General features: G+C 37.4%; 1 protein-coding gene across 1 annotated transcript; it reads left to right on the forward strand.

Moving 5' to 3' along the window:
* The first annotated feature begins 1,055 nt into the window (after positions 1-1,055).
* On the forward strand, positions 1,056-20,958 carry LOC127448299 (WD repeat-containing protein 3-like). Its single transcript, XM_051710721.1, has 27 exons — positions 1,056-1,172; positions 1,434-1,629; positions 1,829-2,038; positions 2,684-2,802; positions 3,782-3,860; positions 4,131-4,226; positions 4,375-4,467; positions 5,609-5,710; positions 5,885-5,982; positions 6,075-6,176; positions 6,283-6,513; positions 6,644-6,737; positions 12,119-12,220; positions 12,372-12,457; positions 12,587-12,725; positions 14,610-14,666; positions 14,751-14,851; positions 15,138-15,249; positions 15,852-15,986; positions 17,235-17,285; positions 17,370-17,435; positions 17,522-17,614; positions 18,330-18,380; positions 19,677-19,720; positions 19,838-19,966; positions 20,446-20,539; positions 20,640-20,958. Exons 2-27 carry the CDS (start codon positions 1,456-1,458, stop codon positions 20,793-20,795), a joined length of 2,814 nt encoding a protein of 937 aa, XP_051566681.1. The 5' UTR covers positions 1,056-1,172; positions 1,434-1,455; the 3' UTR covers positions 20,796-20,958.
* The last annotated feature ends 976 nt before the right edge of the window (positions 20,959-21,934 follow it).

Consider the following 21,934-nt stretch of genomic DNA (forward strand, 5'->3'; position numbering starts at 1 on the left):
ATATTCCCATCGTTTTTTTATTCAACAATATCATTTGCAATGCTTCATGGGATTGTAGTTTGTGCCCTCACGAAACACAATAAGTACACAGCCTTGTACCCTTGTCTTGCCGATTTTCAAATACTATTTTACCTAAAAACAAAGTTCATGATGTTGTGATTCACCTCGGAACTGGTTGGTTTGGTTCGGTTCATGGCTCACAACTATTTAATGAAGAATTCTATTAAAAGTCTGTGGAAGAAATGAAGGGGGAAAATACTTCCGGAACCCGGACAGCTGAAAAAGTGTGCAGTCACTGTTGCGCTCTATAGACATTCTATGGCGGTACACTGGCGAGGACACTGGCCATTTTTGTGAAAGGATGTCATGGAGAGATGCTTCAGTCTGCTGAATAAACTGCTTTTTTGTGGAAACAGCTAATCACTTAATGAATAGACCGCCTGTACGATAATCTTAAACATATTTTACACTAAAAAATACTTTTGGCATTTGGCAAATATAATTGCTGTTTTATAAGAAAAAACAGGGGCAATTTTGCGACATTAAGGTGTCAGTTTATGGCTCTCCACATTCATGTGTACGGTATCCGCAAACAGTGACTTACTGTCGTAACACGCTAGTTACGCTCTCTCCTATAGTAAAAACGCGGAGGTGTTTTATCGCACAAAAGATCTCTGGTAAGGGAGAGTCGCTATGTTGACGCCCTGAGTAGAAAATGCACACATCTATTCAATTTCCCTCCGCTTATCAGTCATTTCAATTTACGTTATACTATTACCGCTGAATTCAGTAGTGCATAAAGCAAACATATTAGTAGGTATGACTTATTTTATGAAATCATGTCAAAATTCCTTATGAGTAGCAGCCTAACTTCAGCAGACCAAATCAATCGATAATATGTAAATCATTCACAACAACGGATCATTAAAACACTTAAACAGTGTAAATAATACATAAGAATTTACCATTTTTTAATGTAATTTCACAAATGTCAAGTAACGTTATTAAAAGTTACATTTCGGTGTTGCATCGTAGTTCAAGTGGATAATCCATTACCTCTGCCTTTACAGGATGTCACATGCGACTGGAAAGCATGTCGAAGTTCGCTAAAACCGTAGAAGCAGTATTTTCATAGAAAGCACTGAAGATACAGCATAACTCTTGTCGAGAAAGTATGTAGCCGCATTTTATATGTGCAATGACTGATTTTGAACTTTATTACTTTTGTAGTAACAGTACAACTCTCATTTAATTATAAAAGTAGATACCATGTGGTTCAGGCTGCGCCGTGCAGTATAGCGTGGACCTCAAAGCATGAGGTTCAAGTCGTTGTTCATAATATATCTTATGTCATGAGCAGTCGCATTTGGTGAGGAGAGGCTATAACTAAGAGCAAGGTTACCACTGAATGTACCCTTATTTTGTGTTTACAGCCTTAGCTACTTCTGGTTCGCCATGGGTTTGACCAAGCAGTATCTGCGCTATGTGGCGAGCGCTGTGTTTGGAGTGATCGGCAGTCAGAAGTCCAACATCGCGTTTGTGACTCTGAGGGGTGGCGAGAAGGGTCGATATGTCGCTGTAGGTGCCTGTGAACATGTGTTCATATGGGATGTGCGCAAAGCTGAGAAGGTAAAGACTTAATATGTTTGAGACATTTTTCCATCTCTAATTATTTATGATCAAAGTACACACAGCAATTGTATAAGCTCATAAGCATGCACTTATACCTGGACACCCTATACTTGAGTTTGACAATATCATTCTCAGTGTAGCTGTAGCCTAAACTCACTTTTTCCTTTCTCACATGTTCCATGTGTCTGTTCCTCAGGTTCTTATTCTTGAAGGTAAAAAGCATGAGGTGACATACCTGTGTCCCTCTCCTGATGGTGTTCACATAGCAGTGGGTTATGAAGACGGAGGTGTGCGCATCTTTAGTCTACAGAATGGTGAAAGCAACATTTCCTTCAGTGGACACAAATCGGCCGTATCAGCCATGCGATATGATGCACTGGGCGCTCGACTTGTCACCGGCTCAAGGGTGAGACTAGAATTCATTCAAGTTTTACTGCCTTCAAGTGGACTTGGGAAACTCCTACCTCTGAGTTGAGCATTCCTTACTACGACATGTCACGCATTCAAGTAGAAACAAAGTACGGAAGAAGCAAAACTTAATCACGCAATGAATGACAGCAAAAGCACTTTTTCTGTTGCACCGGTGAATAAACATCAGTGAATAAACTTGCATTACTTATACGTGAAATTTATGGTTTATTAATGCATGGGATCTAACAAATTATTAATTACTTTTCTTAAAACAATCTGCGAATGGTGAGTCAGTAGTTAACTGATATATATTACAAATTAATATTATTGAAAAAGTACAGAAGTTTAAATAAATTTGCTAAATCAATGGCATCCATCATCAACTCGGGTACCCTCTAGAATACCAAGTTTCCCACTTGTAAATACGACTTCGCTTGATCATTCATGTGTTTGGAACTTGTAATTATGATATTCCAGACTCCACTTGAAGAGCACATGAATTATTGATCTGCGTAGTTGCTACTATGGTGGAATATTGCTTGACCTGCTTGTTCATACTCGCAACAGGTAATAATAAGTATATTATTCTTTTTTAAATGTCACATTTAGCGGAAATGTTTTTCTTGGTTGTTTCTGTTAGGACACAGATGTGATTGTGTGGGATATCATCAATGAATGTGGTCTGTACAGACTCAAAGGACACAAAGATGCAATCACACAAGTTTTGTTCTTGGAGAACAAAAACCTGCTGATTACAAGGTAAATCAACCTCTGTATTGTATTAGAATGAAGCCAAACACCATAGGCTAAGGTTATTGCAAGGAAACTTGCGTTATTGTGTCAGAACATCAATGTATATTATAGGGCTTGGTATTGATACGTATTTCCCTATTCGATGAGATTCCAATTTCGATTCGATATCGATTCATATGGGTGTCTTTCAGTTAACATGTCCACTTTGCTTAGATATGAAAGAAATTCTCTCCTAGATAATGCTGTTAATTATACAAGGGACCTTCTTACTAGGTACATTACAAAAATAGAAACGTTACTAATTATATGTGATTCGTTTTTATACATTTTTAGCTTTTTAAAATGAACAAATCCATGTATTCCATCAACAAACATGACATTATATTGCCTGTATTATATTTTGTTACACGTTTATTGTTATCGTGCATAATTTGTACTATTTATTTACATTGATTTGTTGAACACATGCTAAAAACCGTATGTTCTGGAAAGAGCAGCTTTAACTGTGCACATACTAACGAGAGAGGACTCTTTTTTTTTTTTTTTTTCTTTTTGCTGAACAACTGACTGTAAAGAACAGAAAGGGTGTGAAAAGAGACATCAATGACAAATGTGTTGCTTGGATTTCGTCCTGCAACACACACACAGAATGAGTCAAATCAAACTTTTACTCTCAACAGGATGATGAACTTGGGGGAATCTGAACATTTACCAGACAGTGGCTAATCACACATTTTAGTCGCATAGCACAAAATTTGTTTGCAAATGTGAGTGATTTCCTCTCATTGCAGTAGAGGGTTTTGCATAGAGTAAAAGATCGATTGTGGGATTTAAGAATAGCTAACACGATCATTCAGATAAAATCACGATGCATCGGAAAATGTTTTTTTTTTTTTTTTTCTGTCCTAGTGTATAATATAAAATATGCTATGTCCTTCATGCTAAATGCTCCTGATCTGATTCAGTGCATGCTATCTTTCTTCAGCTCCAAAGACAGTTTTGTGAAGTGGTGGGATCTGGACACACAGCATTGCTTTAAGACCATGGTGGGACATCGCAGTGAGGTAAATCAGGAACTTTGTGCACTGCTCAGAAATGAACAAATTTGTAAGGGCTGTGCAGTCTTAATGTGACTGAAATAATAAACATTATATGCACTCTCTGTTTGCTTTGGAAACCATAAAAACCATGTAAATGCTTTGGAATTTTTGACTAAAATATTCAGAGCTTTAGTGGGTTTTTTTTATGTTTTAGAGAATGATATTCAAACACTATTCAAATATTTGTTATTACTGTAATGCTGATGTTGCATTCTTCCTACACACTCTGTATAGGTATGGGGAATGGTCCTTCTCAATCAGGAGAATAGATTGCTAACAGGGTCTGCTGACAGTGAGCTGAGAGCTTGGGATATTCAGTACATGGAGAAGGTAAGGAGATCTCACTTATATTATGCCACATGTTTACAGTTTATTGCATTCCAGTAAACTGCTGACTAGGTATAAAAATATGACACTATTGTATTATAAATGTAGATCTCATTTTGATGTGGCAGAATGACATTAAAGTGTCTTACAGGGAAAAGAAGTGGGGGAGCCACAGGAAAAGAAAGTCAAAACTCTTCTTGATGATGTCGAGGATGATGAGGGTCTTGATGAAGAGCCTGAAGAAGTAATATTTCCTCTATACAATTCAAGCTGTTCAGTTGATTAACGTTACATACAGTACAATTAATTAGTGATGCACTGATACTACTCTGTAGTTCTCATGTCGGGAACATACTGGAGGATAAATACTAGTACTTCGGTGTCATCATTTCATATTTTCAGATACGAGTACATTAACATAATGATTTAGTTGCACATGCTGTGCATGGCACTTCTAAGACCAGTTTGAAAACATGTGAAACATTTTGGTGTTTAAACCATTTCAATCTACAATATCAGTTTTCTTTTGTTCAATCTTTAACTGATATACATACGGCTTCTCTCTCTCTCTTTCTGTGCTTGCATGTGTTTGTGAGTGAGAGATCGCTTTTACAAGTGCTTCACAGTCATCCGTTATTATTATTTTTTAAGGGATAATGTAATAATTCCAACATAATTCAATTTATTTTTAAATTATTTTCACAGATAAAAACAGGAAGAAAAGAAAGAAAAAACTATTTGAAACTAGCACATGAGTTTTTACTTCTTTCAATGTGATGTGATATATGCGGCTTCTCTCTCTCTGCACACTTGTGTTTGAGGAAGAGCAAAAGAGCCTTTTCTTTAGACTTGCGCTGGATGGTCATTGTTGTCCTATTATGTGTAAAGAAGACGCTGAAAAAAGGCATAGGAGTTATTACTTTTACTTAGCCCAACAACACAGGATAAAGCAATCGAATGAGTGTCGAACTCTGTCAGGCTCGACGCAACAAACCCTGAACAGTCAATCAATACTAAGGCTGGATTGCCCACTCCTTGAATGCCCAGAACAGTATGCGTAAAATAACACAGTTAAAGCATGAATAACGTATCATATGTGTTATCATACACCCTGTTAAAATGCCAGTGTTGACTATATCAAGACATCAAATACAAATATAATGGCATACGTATACAAACACAGCTACTTTTATTGATACTCTGTATCTGCGATACCTAAAACTAGGTGCTTGGTACTTGTATCGGTCTTCAAAAATTGGTTTCTGTGCATCTCTACCATAAATCCTCATTTCTTTGTTATCGGAGTGCTGACCTGAAGCAGTCCACTTCATTTGGTTTTAAATTGTTTTGCAAAAGTTTATCAAAGATCTGATTTTTCTCTACAGCGGATCCTCAGCTGTAAGAAAGCTGGTTCTGTTCTGAGGGAAGCCAGAGACAGGGTTGTATCCTTGATAACGGATGCAAAAGCTAAAGTACTAGCATGCCATGTAAGTGTGATTCATCTTGAAATGTATTGTTATTTTCCAAAGATCACATTCTTTACTTCTAGAAAGGGAAGTTTCACTTATTATGTTAGTCGGTTGACCAGCTGCAGGAATACAGGATTTGAGACCGTATCATATGATGGCTATGATGGCTTTTGTTTCAATAAACCTCCACAGGGTCTGGATGCTACTCTTGAGATCTTTACGGTGCTGTCAGAGGAGGAGATCCAGAAAAAGATGGACAAAAAACTAAAGAGGGCAAAGAAAAAGGCCAGGTGGGTGATCTTTGAAGTCTTTTTGCCAAGCTGTTCCTAACCACTAGTCCACTAGTGAGGAAAGTCATCTGATTGACCTTTATGTTCTGCAGGTCTCAGGAAGGAGGAGAGGAGACACCTGAGCCTGTGGTGGAGAGAAAGTTGAGTGACGAGATCCAAAAACTGGCAAACGTAAAGGCATCCTCCAAGATCAGGTCTGAGAGTTTAGACACTTCAAGTACATCATTCAATACTCCTGCAGAGACACATAGTCCCTTACTGGATCAATTATTTACTCTAGCATTTTTTTCCCCCCTGCAGGTCAATGGACTGCCTTCGGGCTCCTAATGGAGAAATGAAGGTTGCTCTTTTACTGCAGAATAACACAGTAGAAACATATACCATCAAGACTACTGAGAAGAATCCAACTGGCACCAAGACCTTTTGGCTCACGCTGAGTGGTCACCGCACAGATGTCAGAACGCTGGCCTTCAGCTCAGATAATATTGCTATTCTCTCCGCCTCTGGAGAAACGGTCAAAGTGTGGAACAGGTGAGTTTGATTGAGCCACTTGGATTCCCAACACTAAAGTACTAAATATATTTGAGATAGGTCACCCTGTACTTTGTCATTGGGTTCATGGATTTTGGAGTTCTTAACAAGAGATATCCTCTTCTGTCAGGTCTACCTTGCAAGTAATTCGTACCATGGGATGTGAATATGCCCTCTGCTCCTTGTTTGTACCTGGAGACAGACAGATCATATTGGGAACAAAGGTATATAACCATGCACTTTTCTAACAACATTCAATAAAAGGTTAAGGAAATGGTTTACCCAAAAAGGAAAATTCTCTCATTATTTACTAACTCTCATGTTGTTCCAAACCTGTATGACTTTCTTGTGTGGTTGCTCACATCTAGGGCTGAAACGATTAGTCGACGTTATCGATAGGGCTGCCCCCGACCAAAGATTTTCCTAGTCGACTAGTAGTCGTTAGTTTAAGCCATTAGTCGACTAGTTGTCGCACATTAATGAAATTAATTTAATTACTTAAATATATATATTTTGGGGGGCATCAGAAAATGGTTTGAGTTCCAGGGCTGTAAAAGAATGTTATAAGTAACATTGCTAACACTGTTCTACATTACAGAGAAATACTAAACCATAATAATGAGCCTTTAAAATATATATTTTACAAGCGCACGCACGAAGCAAGCCACAGTGACACCGGCAAAAGCGGTAATGATTCTGAATGTGTCAGAAAAACCAGAAAGGAAACTGTCTGAACATTTTGTTTATTTATAGAGAGAAATGCACATTAGGGTTGTGCCGACAGACGATGATCTCGGGGATCGACGATGGTCAGAGTGATCACCAATAGGTGATGCCTTTGACCATGTCAAGACGATATTTGGCTCGTTTTCCCATTAATGTATATTATTATTATTATTATTATTATTATTAGGCTATTATTATTATCAAATTAATATTACAAATAATTTGCCCATAGACACACAGACACTTGCTTGAAGAAACACTTTATTATATCATTAAGAACAGATGACATGCATCTATGCGCATGTATGACACGCAGTTTGTTCGGAGGTGTGCACTCGTGGAACATGTGCATCTAAAAGGTTCACACTCTTTCTTTGTTTCAGTCTTCTGAATTTTTTTATGCAAGAACAGTATCGTCTATGAGTGCTGCAAATGACCTCAGACATCTCAGCTCAGGAGGTGTTTTGAGTTCAGTTCACTTTATTTCCACAGAGCAGTTCATTGTGTCCAACTCTGCAGCCTATAGACTACATCTGTGATTAAAACATAAAATAATACAAAAACACGTTCACCTCGAACCATGATTTATATTTCAGTGATTATCAGTGGCGGTCTGTGCGTATAAAGTCTAGGCCTTCAGTGTGATTCATGCCATTATGAAAACACAGTTTCACAATGAATAAGACACCCTATGCCTTTGGGCATCATACATTATGTCGCAGCTCACTAGTAATACCAATTAACATTTTAAAAACACGTCCACACACAAAAGCCAGAACTTTAAACGACAATTAATGCTCAAGCAAGTCTAATTTTAACTGCAGCATGACTTTTTTGTGAAATGAACATCTCCCGAACAGACATTCAAAAATCATAATTTTTCATATGAATCTACCAAGGAGGTCTATAATACCTGGAAAAATCTGTCTAATAATATTTGCGATTTAAATGTTGCTTGCAATAAATTTCTATTCGTCAGGGTACACGGTTATGCTGTGTTCCATTCAAGTTGGATGTGGGATATTCCTACTTGATATCTCCGACCATAAATGCATTCCATTCCCCGATATTCGGAAGATGACGTTTAATGAAACAAAACTGCAATGCTCCCGTTAGCTTAGCATGGGTTTGACTCTCATTAGCGATGTCTCCTAACAACCCAACTGATAAACAAAATACATACATTTTTTTGATCACTTCGTTATTTTAATAGCTTTTTCGTTTCGTTTGGAGTGCAATTTGAATTTAGAAATGTATCTGATTTAAGTTTTCGTTTTTTAAATAAATTAATTTAATTTTCAATGCAAAATCACTAAAGCAAGTATATTCACTGATTCCTCAGCCCGGGGATTGCCGTTGCTCTCTCTCTCTCTCTCTCTCTCTCTCTCTCTCTCTATATATATATATATATATATATATATATATATATATATATATATATATATATATATATAAAAAATATACATTTTAATTGCACTTTTTTTCAGTTTCATTTGAATTTTAGTTAAAATAAATACAAAATAAAGTTCAAAGTTTGAAATCAAGGTGTCTTGCTTGTCTATTGTGTAGGCTAAACCCTTACCCTGCTTAACGAAAATTACCCCATAGTACCACTTAGCGTCCAACCAGTGGTTCATTGGTTTCCTGTGGTGTTTTTTTTTTTTTTCTGCATTCAACCGACCAATCAAATCTTGGTTCGACCAAGACTCTTCTCATCGACAAACGGTTGGTTAATTTTTTAGTTGTCGAATAGTCGTTTGATCTCATTTAACGTTACACGAGATCACATTAAACTCTAATGATGATGTACGAGAGCAGCACTGCAGCTCGTGCCTGACTGAGGAGAGGAAGAATTACACAGCCCACAGTCCAGATGCACTCCAAACTTTCCAAACAGCTTCAGGTGATTAGATCACAAAGTATGAGGGAATTATAAGGGGGAGAGATTGAAACTGCACCCGGCTGATGCACACTCTTTCGCGGGGACACTCATTCCTCGAGCGCGCACGCTTAATGCAGCTAGATTATAGCGTGATGGCTCATGACTTTTTGAATCATAATATACTGTATGTGTCACTGTGCATTTCTTATCATGAAGAAAATTGGCAATATGCAGCTTTATTAATAAGAGAGAGTTTGTTTTTTTGTGAGTTAAAGATGGATTGAAGTGAACAGAAAGGTGAGAGAGGGTAGTCTTCGCCCCATTATACATTGTAACAAAATATGTTTTTGATTTGTTTTTTTGGCTTGTTTTCCAATATAAATATCTAAAACTCCTTTAAAACAATGTACATTTTCTTTAGCAGCTATACTGCAGAAGAATTTTTTTTTATCTGAGAATGTTGAATATAATATTAAAAATACAAATATTTTAAAATATCTAAAAATCCTTTAAAAAAGATGCATTCACTTGAGAAGCAGCATATAAGATATTTATATTCATGCTTTTAGAGAATAGATCTTGAATATAACTATATTTTGCCTTTACTGCACTTGCAGATGTATAACCAATTGAAAAAATACACTTATATTTAAGAATTTTTTTTTTTTAATTTTTTATAATTAAAAAAAAAAATTTAAATCCTCATTTCTCCCCATTTGGAATGCCCAATTCCCACTACTTAGTAGGTCCTCAATCAGGGTGGTGGAGGACAAGTCTCAGTTGCCTCCGCTTCTGAGACGGTCAATCCGCGCATCATATCATGAGGCTCGTTGTGCATGACACCGCGGAGACTCCGCATGTGGAGGCTCATGCTTCTCTCTGCGATCCACGCACAACTTACCACACACCCCATTGAGAGCAAGAACCACTAATCATGACCACGAGGAGGTTACTCCATGTGACTCTACCCTCCCTAGCAACCAGGCCAATTTGGTTGCTTAGGAGACCTGGCTGGAGTCACTCAGCACACCCTGGATTTGAATTCGCGACTCCAGGGGTGGTAGTCAGCGTCAGTACTCACTGAGCTACCCAGGACTCCTAAGATACATTCTCTTAAAGCAAGTCTAAATATCTTATATGTTGCTTCTTATGTAAATGTATCTTGTTTTAAGGATTTTTAGACAATTTTAAATGGAAAACAAGACAAAAACACTTGATAACAATAGGATTTTTTACAGTGTATTTCTTTCCCTTTAATTCAGTGAATGTCATTAAGAGGTATTTTTAAAAGATGATTTTGTCCTTTTATTGTTAGTAAGCATGTTTAATACAACCAAGTTTAATACAAAATAAGTCAGTGCACAAGCTGAATAATCAGTTAAGAGCTAATGATTAATCGTTGCAATAATCGCTGAATAGTTGAATAATCTTTCTAATTATCGTTAGATTAATCGATTATCAAAATAATCGTTAGTTGCAGCCCTGCTCACATTTCAAGTTGCTATTCTGAAATTTTAGTTGTTATACATTGAAACTCTTCTCTGCCATAGCACTCAAATCCCATTCACAAATGTGCATATTCAAACTTGGCATGGTTGGACCTAGGGATGGGCAATATACCGGCAGACACAATAAACTAGAAATTTGACAACCGGTATATATTTTGTATTATTGTCTCTATCATTTTTATTCAAAAATGTGCACCAAATTATATTCACGTTACATACGTGGTACACATTCTGTCAGAGAAATGGAGGAGGAAGGCGGAGCGGCTGCAAGTTCCTCAAATCCCTGTGAAAGAGAAGATGAGAAGGAGATTGTGAAGGAAAAAAAGGCCCGTCCTCTGATGTGTGGAATTGGTTTGGCTCTAGAAAAAGCGATACCGAGCGCGTGAGTCCAACAGGCTTCCCAGTATTTGTACTTCAGAGACAGGAGAGTGAAGAGCGGGATGAATCGCACTACTCAAACAGACTTTTCTCGTTATCACTCACAAACCACAAAACTTATGTGACCCATTTGAATTCTACTGAGTTTTTTTTTTTTTTTTACCATAAAGCGTTATGAAGTCAAACATCTCAAACAGCAAGACAACCTGTCATTCTAACCACCACTGATGAGGAAAGAAGCTTAAACAATGTGTCATGCATTAACAGTTATGTGTCATGCGGGGTTTTTAAACTACACATCATCACACTTCGTAACATTCTGTTCGAATTATGTTAGATATAAGGAATCAAATCGGCCATGTTTGCCTTCAGATATTCATATATTCTCTACAGAGATTACTTAAATCAAGAGCCTAATGAAGTGTTTATTTTCATTGGATATTTTGTTTTTACGTATGTGTTATTTCTTTGTTGCATTGCTTTAAGATGTCAAGTTTCTTGAGGAAAGTTTATAATAATAATAAAAATACTAGTCAAAAACATAAGACTGAAATGTGGCATAATGGGAAATTTAGCATTATGGTAAGGTTAAGTTAAAACCAAATTGATTTTTTTTTTTAATTACTATTATTTTACTTTGACACTGTTTTTCAAGTTCCCAATAAAGTGAAAATTATATAAGAGGAAGTAGTTTTCATAAAGTTTTTAAATGACTGACTGGGTTATTCAAAAATAGGCATTACAACATGTTTTTTTTAAATATGTAAACCAATTTTTATTTATTTTTAGAAACCAATTAACTATATTGTGATATATATTGTTATCATGATTAAAATGACTCCTATCATGATATAAGATTTTGGTCATATCGCCCACCCCTAGTTGAATGTCATTAACGCAAGCGGCATAGGTACTTCTGTGTCTCATAACTGAATGTGATGTGTAAAGATTGAATATGCACATGCACAAATGAGATTCACGTGAGAAGTTTCTGGATACAGTCTGTGATGATACTCTCTTGCAAGGTCATATTACTTGACTAGGAAACCAGTTCTTAATCATTTACATTTTTCATTTTCCATTGACATTGTCTTCATTTGTCATCTCTCAGAGCGGGAAGATTCAGATTTTTGACCTGGCCTCAGGCAGCCTTCTTGAGACAGCTGATGCCCATGATGGAGCTCTTTGGTCCATGTGTCTCTCTCCAGATCAGGTATTATCTCAGTGAACTGAAGCAGAGCTTCTCAACCCTTCTATGCAGGGACTTTCTGACTCTCTTCCAGAGGCTTTGTAAGCTGTCGAGAGAATTTGAGGTTTATACTAACACATTTTACTCTTTGGATTTGATTTGTGTGTTTGTATAGAGGGGGATTGTCACTGGGGGTGCAGACAAGACTGTGAAATTCTGGGACTTTGAACTCATAAAGGATGAGGACTCCGGGAAGAACAAGTGAGTTATTATCTGTGATAACGAAAAACAGCTCTTCCTGTCAAGGTTTCTGAGTCTCATTGCCTCTTGATCCCCTTTTATTTGTTTTCTTCTTAGCTTTAAAGTATTATTGCATTGTGTAATCTGCAGGAGGCTGACAGTGAAACACACACGTACCCTGCAGTTAGATGAAGATGTGCTCTGTGTGCGCTATAGTCCTGACCAGAGATTGCTGGCTGTGTCTCTTCTCGACTGTACAGTCAAAATATTTTACACAGACACACTAAAGGTAAACCACATACACTGTGTACAACACTACAATACTTAGCTCACTCCAAAACATTCGGTAAAACCGATATATCGGTCTACCTCTAGTTAATACTAGGTGAAAACATGTCCACAGAGTCATATAAATGTTTGGCAAAGGAAAACAATATACATTTACCAAATGCCACTAAAGACCTACAGTGGTACTTGAAGGTTTGTGAACCCTTTAGAATTTTGTATATTTCTGCATAAATAGAACCGAAAACATCATCTGATTTTCACACAAGTCCTAAAAGTAGATAAAGAGAACCCAATTATACAAATGAAACAAATATTATACGTGGTAATTTATTTATTGAGGAAAATTATCCAATATTACATATCTGTGAGTGGCAAAAGTATGTGAACCTTTGCATTCAGTATCTGGTGTGACCCCCTTGTGCAACAATAACTGCAACTAAACGTTTCTGGTAACTGTTGATCAGTCCTGCACATCAGCTTGGAGGAATTTTAGCCCATTCCTCCATACAGAACAGCGTTAACTCTGGGATGTTGGTGCATTTCCTGAACTGCTCGCTTCAGGTCCTTCCACAACATTTCTATTGGATTAAGTTCAGGACTTTGACTTTGCCATTCCAAAACATTAACTTTACTCTTCTTTAACCATTCTTTGGGAGAATGACTTGTGTGCTTAGGGTCGTTGTCTTGCTGTATGACCCACTTTCTCTTGAGATTCAGTTCACGGACAGATGTCCTGACATTTTCCATTAGAATTTGCTGGTATAATATAGAATTCATTGTTCCATCAATGATGGCTAGCCGTCCTGGCTCAGACGCAGCAAAACAGGCCCAAACCATGATACTACCACCACAATGTTTCACAGATGGGATAAGGTTCTTATGCTGGAACGCAGTGTTTTCCTTTCTCCAAACATAATGCTTAAAATTTCAAACAAAAAGTTATATTTTGTTCTCATCCGTCCACAAAACTTTTTTCCAATAGCCTTCTGGCTTGTCCATGTGATCTTTAGCAAACTGCAGATGGGCAGCAATGTTCTTTTTGGAGAGCAGTGGCTTTCTCCTTGCAACCCTGCCATGCACACTATTGTTGTTCAGTGTTCTCCTGATGATGGACTCATGAACATTAATGTTAGCCAATGTGAGAGAGGCCTTTAGTTGCTTAGAAGTTACCCTGGGTTCCATTGTGACCTTGCGGACTATTACACGCCTTGCTCTTGGAGTGATCTTTATTGGCCGACCACTCCTGGGGAGGGGAACAATGGTCTTTCATTTCCTCCATTTGTACACAATCTGTCTGACTGTGGATTGGTTGAGTCCAAACTCTTTAGAGATGGTTTTGTAACCTTTTCCAGCCTGATGAGCATCAACAACTCTTTTTCTGAGGTCTTCAGAAATCTCCTTTGTTCGTGCCATGATACATTTCCACAAACGTGTTGTGAAGATCAGACTTTGATAGATCCCTGTTCTTTAAATAAAACAGGGCATCCACTCACACCTGATTGTCATTCCTTTGTTTGAAAACTCCTGACTCTAAATTCACCTTCAAATTAACTGCTATTCCTAGAGGTTCACATACTTTTGCCACTCACAGATATGTAATATTGGATCATTTATATCAGTATAATATTTTTGTCTCTTTTGTTTAATTGGCTTCTCGTTATCTACTTTTAGGACTTGTGTGAAAATCTGATGATGTTTTAAGTCGTATTTATGCAGAAATATAGAAAAATCTAAAGGGTGCACAAACTTTCAAGCACTGTTGTATGAATTCATGCCTACTGTAAGGCATCACCTGTACCTAAAGCAACACCAATGCTTTTCAGGATATGCATGTGAGCTGTGAAGAATAATAACAGATTTGCCTTGTTGTCTTTACTTTTTATAGTTTTTCTTGTCATTATATGGACACAAACTGCCCGTTCTGTGCCTGGACATTTCACACGTGAGTACATTTCCAGAGACCACATGCCAGAATGCCATAATTGTTGTGCTAAAATGTTTCTGGGTTGCTATGTATGTTCTGCAGGACAGCGCTTTAATTGCCACAGGCTCAGCTGACAGAAACGTGAAGATCTGGGGTTTGGACTTCGGAGACTGTCATCGTTCAATGTTTGCACATGACGACAGGTAATAAAAACTATGCTTGTATAATGACGCATTGCTGGCACACTGTTCACAGTAACATTTCCTATGTCACTTGTCAGGTTTGTAGTTAGATTTTTTTTATTTTTTTTTATTTTGAGGGCAAGGATATATCCAATACTGGCTGATGACATGTGCAGTGATTTCTGTATTCAGTCAGGTGTCACCCATCCATGGTGTTGACATCACTTCAGTGCATGTGAGCTGTAGTCAGATGATGACATCAGCCCAGATGGTCATTTTTTTGTCCCTGTTGTCTTCTCCCATGCAGTGTCATGTTTCTTCAGTTTGTCCCCAAAACCCATCTGTTCTTTACTGCGGGAAAGGACAGGAAGATCAAGCAGTGGGACGCCGACAAGTTTGAGCATATCCAGACGTTGGAGGTGACCTTCCCTGATAGCTGAACTGCGTTCAATAGGCATTTTTCCAGAGTCAGATTGAGTTTACCAAAGGTCGCTGGGGGAGAAGTAGCAATAATAGACTGAAAGGATTAGAGTTATTATAAGACCAGACCTCAGTCAATACGCAGCAAAGCTTGATTGCATTACGTAAGCTGTGGTCTGCTTTTCCTTCGGTCTAATCAATATAACGGTACTTGACATATAACATGTCCATATGACTTTAGGTGAAAATTACAAATAAAGTGTATGCCTTTTGGTCCTTTAACTGGTTACCATCTAGTTTTTATTTAATTATTTATTTTATCATTTTTACCTTGTTCCTGTGGTGACAAATTAACTTCTAAAAATAAAACAAATAATCTGTTTAGTCTTTCAATTAATAGTAGTTATAAAAACCATGTACCATAATAGGGTTGGGAAAAGGCTGTTTAAAGTAGTTTTAGATGAATTTTAGTATGTCACACCATGTTAACTTCCTGTATTAACAGACATAGATGTAGCATTATTATACACTCCCTTGTGGTATTTGCTATTGTACTTACTATTGTGCTATTTTAATATTGATGACCCTGAATTTTCCCCAGGGTCACCATCGTGAGGTCTGGTGCCTGGCCATCAGTCCCAGTGGAGACCACATCGTCTCCTCGTCTCATGATAAGTCCCTCAGGCTGTGGGAGAGAACAAGGGAACCCATTATCCTGGAGGAAGAGAAGGAAATGGTGAGTGATTGTTTGGTTTTTTTCCTTTATAGAAAAACACTCAACATAGATCTGGTGCCTGTACCATGAAGCCAGTTTAGATGGCTAGCCAGGTAAATTCAAGTTTAGTTTGGCTGGAATGAAGAGTGACGTAAAGCATATTTATGTCATTTTGTTGTAAAAAATAAAATGTTAAATTACTCATTAATTTGAATAAACTGTGTACAAAGTGAATCAGAATCGAGGCAAGTGATTATAACAGTCACTTGTATTGAGAAAAGCGAAATTTAATGGCGATTACACATCTAATAACATTAAAGTAAACAGAACTGCTTATAACATCTCATAACACACTCACTTCTGAACTCTTTATTTACTATCGCTTTTACTAAGACCTGAAGCAATGCGTAATTTAATTAACGTTTAGTAATTAACTTGAATCTACCTTGGAGTAAATGTAGGTTTCCTCGCTGATGTTATACATTCCATTGGGAATGAGGGCTGACACAGTTTAATTCATAGTATGCTCTTCTTGCGATTTATTTTTACAAATAAATCCCTCTAGGTGACCCAGCAACAATCTTTTTGAATTTTTTTTTTATAATTTCTGTAATATACCACTTAAAACTACTCAAACACACATTACTCCCATAGACTCATTGAAAAAAAGCAAGCGCTTGTCGGAGAAATGATGCACGGCAACAGTAGCTAAGAAAGGATTAGTCAGAACTGCTTTTAAGGCGTGGCTTAGCGAAGTGGTATTTGTTAACACATGCCAAATGGATGTCTTTGATAACTGTAACACTGTCAAGTCAAAAAAAAAAAACACACATCTGCCATCTGCATTTAATTCCAGTTTGTAGCGCTGAATCTAGTTGTTTTTTAATTCAGCAACACATTCTATAGCCCCAAATGCTATACAAGTACCTAGAGTGTAATAATTGTGTAGCACTGGTAACATTGCTATTACAGTGTAGTAATTGTAAATAGAATGCATGTAGTATTCAACTGTAAGTCTTGTAACACATACACTGTTCCCTTTCTTTAAAGCTATATTGTGGGCATGCCTGGATAAGAGCGGAATTTCTTATACAAAATTAAGCAAACGTAGTATTTAATTGCAATATTGCCATTCCACCAAGAAAACTACATAAAATGATTATTTTAGAAGTACACCTGTTCATACACCTTGTATAATTAATAAATAATAACTGTATTAGAATGTCATTTTTTACAAACTGAAGTACTTGACTGATATTTATTCCTCAGGAAAGGGAAGCAGAGTTTGAAGAGTCGCTGGCTAAAGGTGATGATCCAGTGGTAAGTGGTTCTATTAAACCTAAAAGATCAGTTATGTCTCTTAAGTCTCAGTGTTAACTAAGTGTTTTCTCCTGTGTCTCGCAGGTCCCTGGAGAGACCAAAGGAGAGGCAGAGCCCGCTGGGAAAAAGACCATAGAGACAGTGAAAGCTGTGAGTCTGCAGCACTGTTGAGATAAAGAGCTCTTCTCCTTCATATACAGTAATCGAAACATAACACCTGTGTTATCTTTCTACAGGCGGAGCGTATAATGGAGGCTCTAGAGCTCTATAGAGAGGAAAGTAAAAAGCTGGAGGAGCACAGAGCTGCTTGTGAGGCAGCGGGGAAAGAGGTATGACATATTGAATAAATGAGAGAGAAAAACATTATGTCCATTTAAGAGATAAAACAGATTTGATTAAGAGTAACATGCACCTCTTGAAAATCTAATCTGTTTTATCCATAAGGTCTTTTATGGCTGCCAAGGAAAAAAGAACTGTTGCTTTGAAGAGTTAATACAGTAAAAAGTCTGTCTAATGATGCTGTAACTATAGTTAAAGCTATATGACTGTATGACTTTGTCTTCTGTGAAACACAAGAGGAGAACCACTGAACCACGTTTATGCTGCTCTTTTATTCAATACAATGAAACTGAATGGGGACTGAGGCTATCGGTCTGCTCTTAACTTTGGGTTATGTAATCCTGCTCCAGAGAAGGGAGTTGTGGTGTCAAATGTACAGTGTGACATAATTCAGTGCTAGAATGTTACTGCCAGATGTGCTGTAAGCGATTTTTATTTATTTTTTCATGGAAAGGAATGCAACAAATTTTCCTACTCCCTTAAAGATATTAATGAAATAAGGGTCCTGAGATATCTCAGCAGTCTCTGTGACAGCTGTAGACTTTGTAAACAGCAAACAAAAATGTGGTAAATTTTTGTCCACAATTTTTCATTGTCGATGTTGCCAATAATGTCGACTAATCGCTTCAGCCCTAGTGTGTGTGCGCGTGCACGTGTATGTATTAACAATTTCAAATGTTTATTTTTTCTTTTGTATTTTTGCAGTTACCACCCCTTAAGATGAACCCAATCCTCATGGCTTATGGAAATATCTCAGTGAGTTTTTTATTTTACTTTTTATTAGTAGTATTGGGTTTGGATTGTTGTCATATCTGGTTAATACACAGCTGTAGAATGTTTAAGACAATTCTCCAGGTTCAATACAAGTTAAAGGGATAGTTCACCCAAAAATGAAAAGTCTCATCTTTACTCACCCTCATGCCATCCCAGATGTGTATGACTTTTATTTCTTCAGAACACAAACAAAGATTTTTAGCTCTATTGATTCTCAATGCAAATGAATGGTGGAGGTCCAAATCTGAAGGTCCAAATATCACATAAATGCATCATAAAAGTAATCCAGTGGTTTAATCGATGTCTTCTGAAGCGATCCAGCTGGTTTTGAGTGAGAACAGACCAAAATATAACTACTACTTCACTGTACTTCTTGCCATTGTAGTCTCTAGTCATGATCATGATTACAACTCCTAGTGTTTTTAGCCTAGATGGCGCTATCCACAGTTTTCCTGAGCAACCACTGGGTGGCACCATGATGATTCTAATTGCCTGTTTTGTATTTCTGGTCTCGAGATGCCAAGTAAAAACTGCCAAAACAAGCGATCCAGAGAACAACATCCATTTAAGTGTTACTTAATGTAAAAATGTATTTCAGGCTCAACTTGTGAAGTTGTTGGCTGTCATAACAGCTCAGAATAATTAATGATATCAACATAACTAACCTCGGATGTCATCTACACACTCAGGTGAGGCATTGTCTATAAAAGAATCGTAGAACACTTCCGCGTTCAGGAAAAAGGTGGATAGGAAGTGTAATCAAGCTTCTTGTCCAAATCGTCATTTGTACAGTCGTTTAAGAGTTTTAGGGTTCACAGTGTTATGTCGTCATGGCAACAAAGTTGTAAAATTGGATGTAGCTTTACACGGAAAAGGTTAGGAAGCGATTTTATCACACTTAAATCATATTTACATGCATATTGTTTACATCTTGTGACTTCACTTTTGAAACGGTGAGTATTTTAACGTTTACGGATTGTCCCCCATTCACTTCCACTTTAAGTGCCTCACTGTAATCCAGATGTTTTATTTATTTTTTATTATTATAATAAAAGGAGTGATAAGTCGAATAGTTTTTTTTGTGGTAATTAGTAATGTGCCACAAATGCTGTCAATTGAGCTAAACTTGTATTAAAACTGGAATATTCCTTTAATGAAGAATTTTAGAATGTGTTCTTAAGTTGTAAAACTTTTCATAAAAGTAGTGAAACTCCAAGTCATACTCATTACTGGTCTTCATGCCAAATGTTGTTTTTAATATTGACATCATATCTGCAGCCCTCTCGTTATGTTCTGGAAGTGATGAAGAAAGTTCGGTCCAGGTAAGAGCACTTCCTCAGCCCAATCATAATCACTCCCTGACATGCGCTATTCTGTCATGTTAATATGATCTTCTAGGTTTATGGGTCAGTGTAATATCTCTCTTTCTCTCTTCATAGTGAGCTGGAGGTGTCTCTACTGGTGTTGCCTTTTCCCTATGTCCCTGATCTGCTGCGCCTCTTCAACAGTTATGTACAGCAGGGTCTGGAGGTGGAGCTAGTGTGCCGCTGCCTTTTCTTCCTCCTCAGGTACTTATACAGTACATTTTATTAAAGAACATCCTAACTATTGCATTAACATTTAACTGTTTGCATGAATTATGTACATTTAACTGGTCTGTGTTTCACTACGTATTAAAGATAATATGATACCTTTATAAAGGTAGTTGAAGCATGTCCCTGGACTTTTTTCACCATTTTGACAAGTAAATTTTAAATGGCCTTGTGTTGTCAAATTCATTAAAACAAATTATATATATTCCATGTAGTGTCTCAATTAATATCAGAACATAAAAGTTACATGCATACATAATACTGAAAATATCATGCATCAAAATGTAAGAATTGGCAGAATGCTGTTTTGAAATGTTTTTTTGTATAATTTAGATTTAGTAAAGTATGTAACAGAATGGGACATGTCAACTATCCATATAGAGAACTTAATCATTTTCCTTTGCCGATGTAATTTTGCTCCTTACTAACAGTTTACTAATTTAATATTGTCCAAGAATCCACTTTGGTCAGATCACCAGTAATCAGATGCTGCTGTCAGTCATTGATGAGTTAAGGACCAACACAATCTCTAAAGTGCGAGAGATCAGGGTGAGTCCTGCTTTTGCTAAAGTTAAGAACTGTTTCAGCCATTGTGACCACACTGTTCATGTGATGAGGTTGTGTAAGCTCTGTATTCTCATTTTCTCAGGATGTCCTGGGCTTCAATAGCGTTGGTCTTCAGTTTCTGCAACGTGAGATCGAGAGCAAAGAGGATGTGATGTTTTTTGCTGATGCTACAGACCATTTCGAGGAGAAGAAGAGAAAGAGGAGGAAACGTGAAAGAGCTATTCTAACAATTGCATGAAACGATGTGTCAAAACTACAGCTCAGCCGCATCTCCCAACTGTTATAACAGACCCCTTTGCTTTGTGCTGATACGATCCTCAAGACGTGACATTCTGGCAATGTTTTTATGAGTATGTAATTTGTACCTGTCTGAAGTCCATAAAAGTATTTCCTACAAGTTAGCTGAGGCTGTTGTGTTCTTATTATGTTAGAATATATTCAGATATACACTCAGTGACCACTTTATTAGAAACACCTGTACACCTACTTATTCATTCAATTGTCTAATCAGCTAATCGTGTAGCACCAGTGTAATGCCAAAAATCATGCAGATACGGGTCAGGAGCTTCAATTAATGTTCACATCAACCATCAGAATGGGGAAAAAAATTTGATATCAGTGATTTCAACCGTGGCATGATTGTTGGTGCCAGATGGGCTGGTTTGAGTATTTCTGTAACTGCTGATCTTCTGGGGTTTTCACGCACAACAGTTTCTAGAGTTTACTCCGAATGGTGCCAAAAACAAAAGCCTCAGCTTTTTGTTCTTGGCTGACAGAAGTGGAATCCTACATGGTCTTCTGCTGTTGTAGCCCATCCTCCTCAATGTTCGATGTGTTGTGCATTGTGAGATGCTGTTCTGCTAACTACAATTGTACAGAGCGGTTATCTGAGTTACCATAGCCTTTCTGTCAGCTGGAACCAGTCTGGTCATTCTCCATTGAACTCTGTCATCAACAAGGCGTTTCTGCCCATAGAACTGCCGCTCACTGGATGTTTTTGGCACCATTCTAGAGTAAATTCTAGAGACTGTTGTGTGTGAAAATCCCAAGAGATCAGCAGTTACAGAAATACTCAAACCAGCCCATCTGGCACCAACAATCATGCCACGGTAGAAATCGCTGAGATTACTTTTTTTCCCCATTCTGATGGTTGATGTGAACATTAACTGAAGCTCCTGACCCATATCTGCATGATTTTAGGTATTGCATTGCTGCCACATGATTGGCAGATTAGATAATCACATGAATAAGTAGGTGTACAGGTGTTCCTAATAAAGTGGTCACTGATTGTATATTCAGGGGTGGTAGGGTGGGGGAATGAGAGTCCAGGCCAAAATGGCATCCAAATCTGTCAATACCAGCATATGCTTCAGCATA

The sequence above is a fragment of the Myxocyprinus asiaticus genome, chromosome 11, assembly GCF_019703515.2.
Source record: "Myxocyprinus asiaticus isolate MX2 ecotype Aquarium Trade chromosome 11, UBuf_Myxa_2, whole genome shotgun sequence".
Lineage (NCBI taxonomy): Eukaryota > Metazoa > Chordata > Actinopteri > Cypriniformes > Catostomidae > Myxocyprinus > Myxocyprinus asiaticus.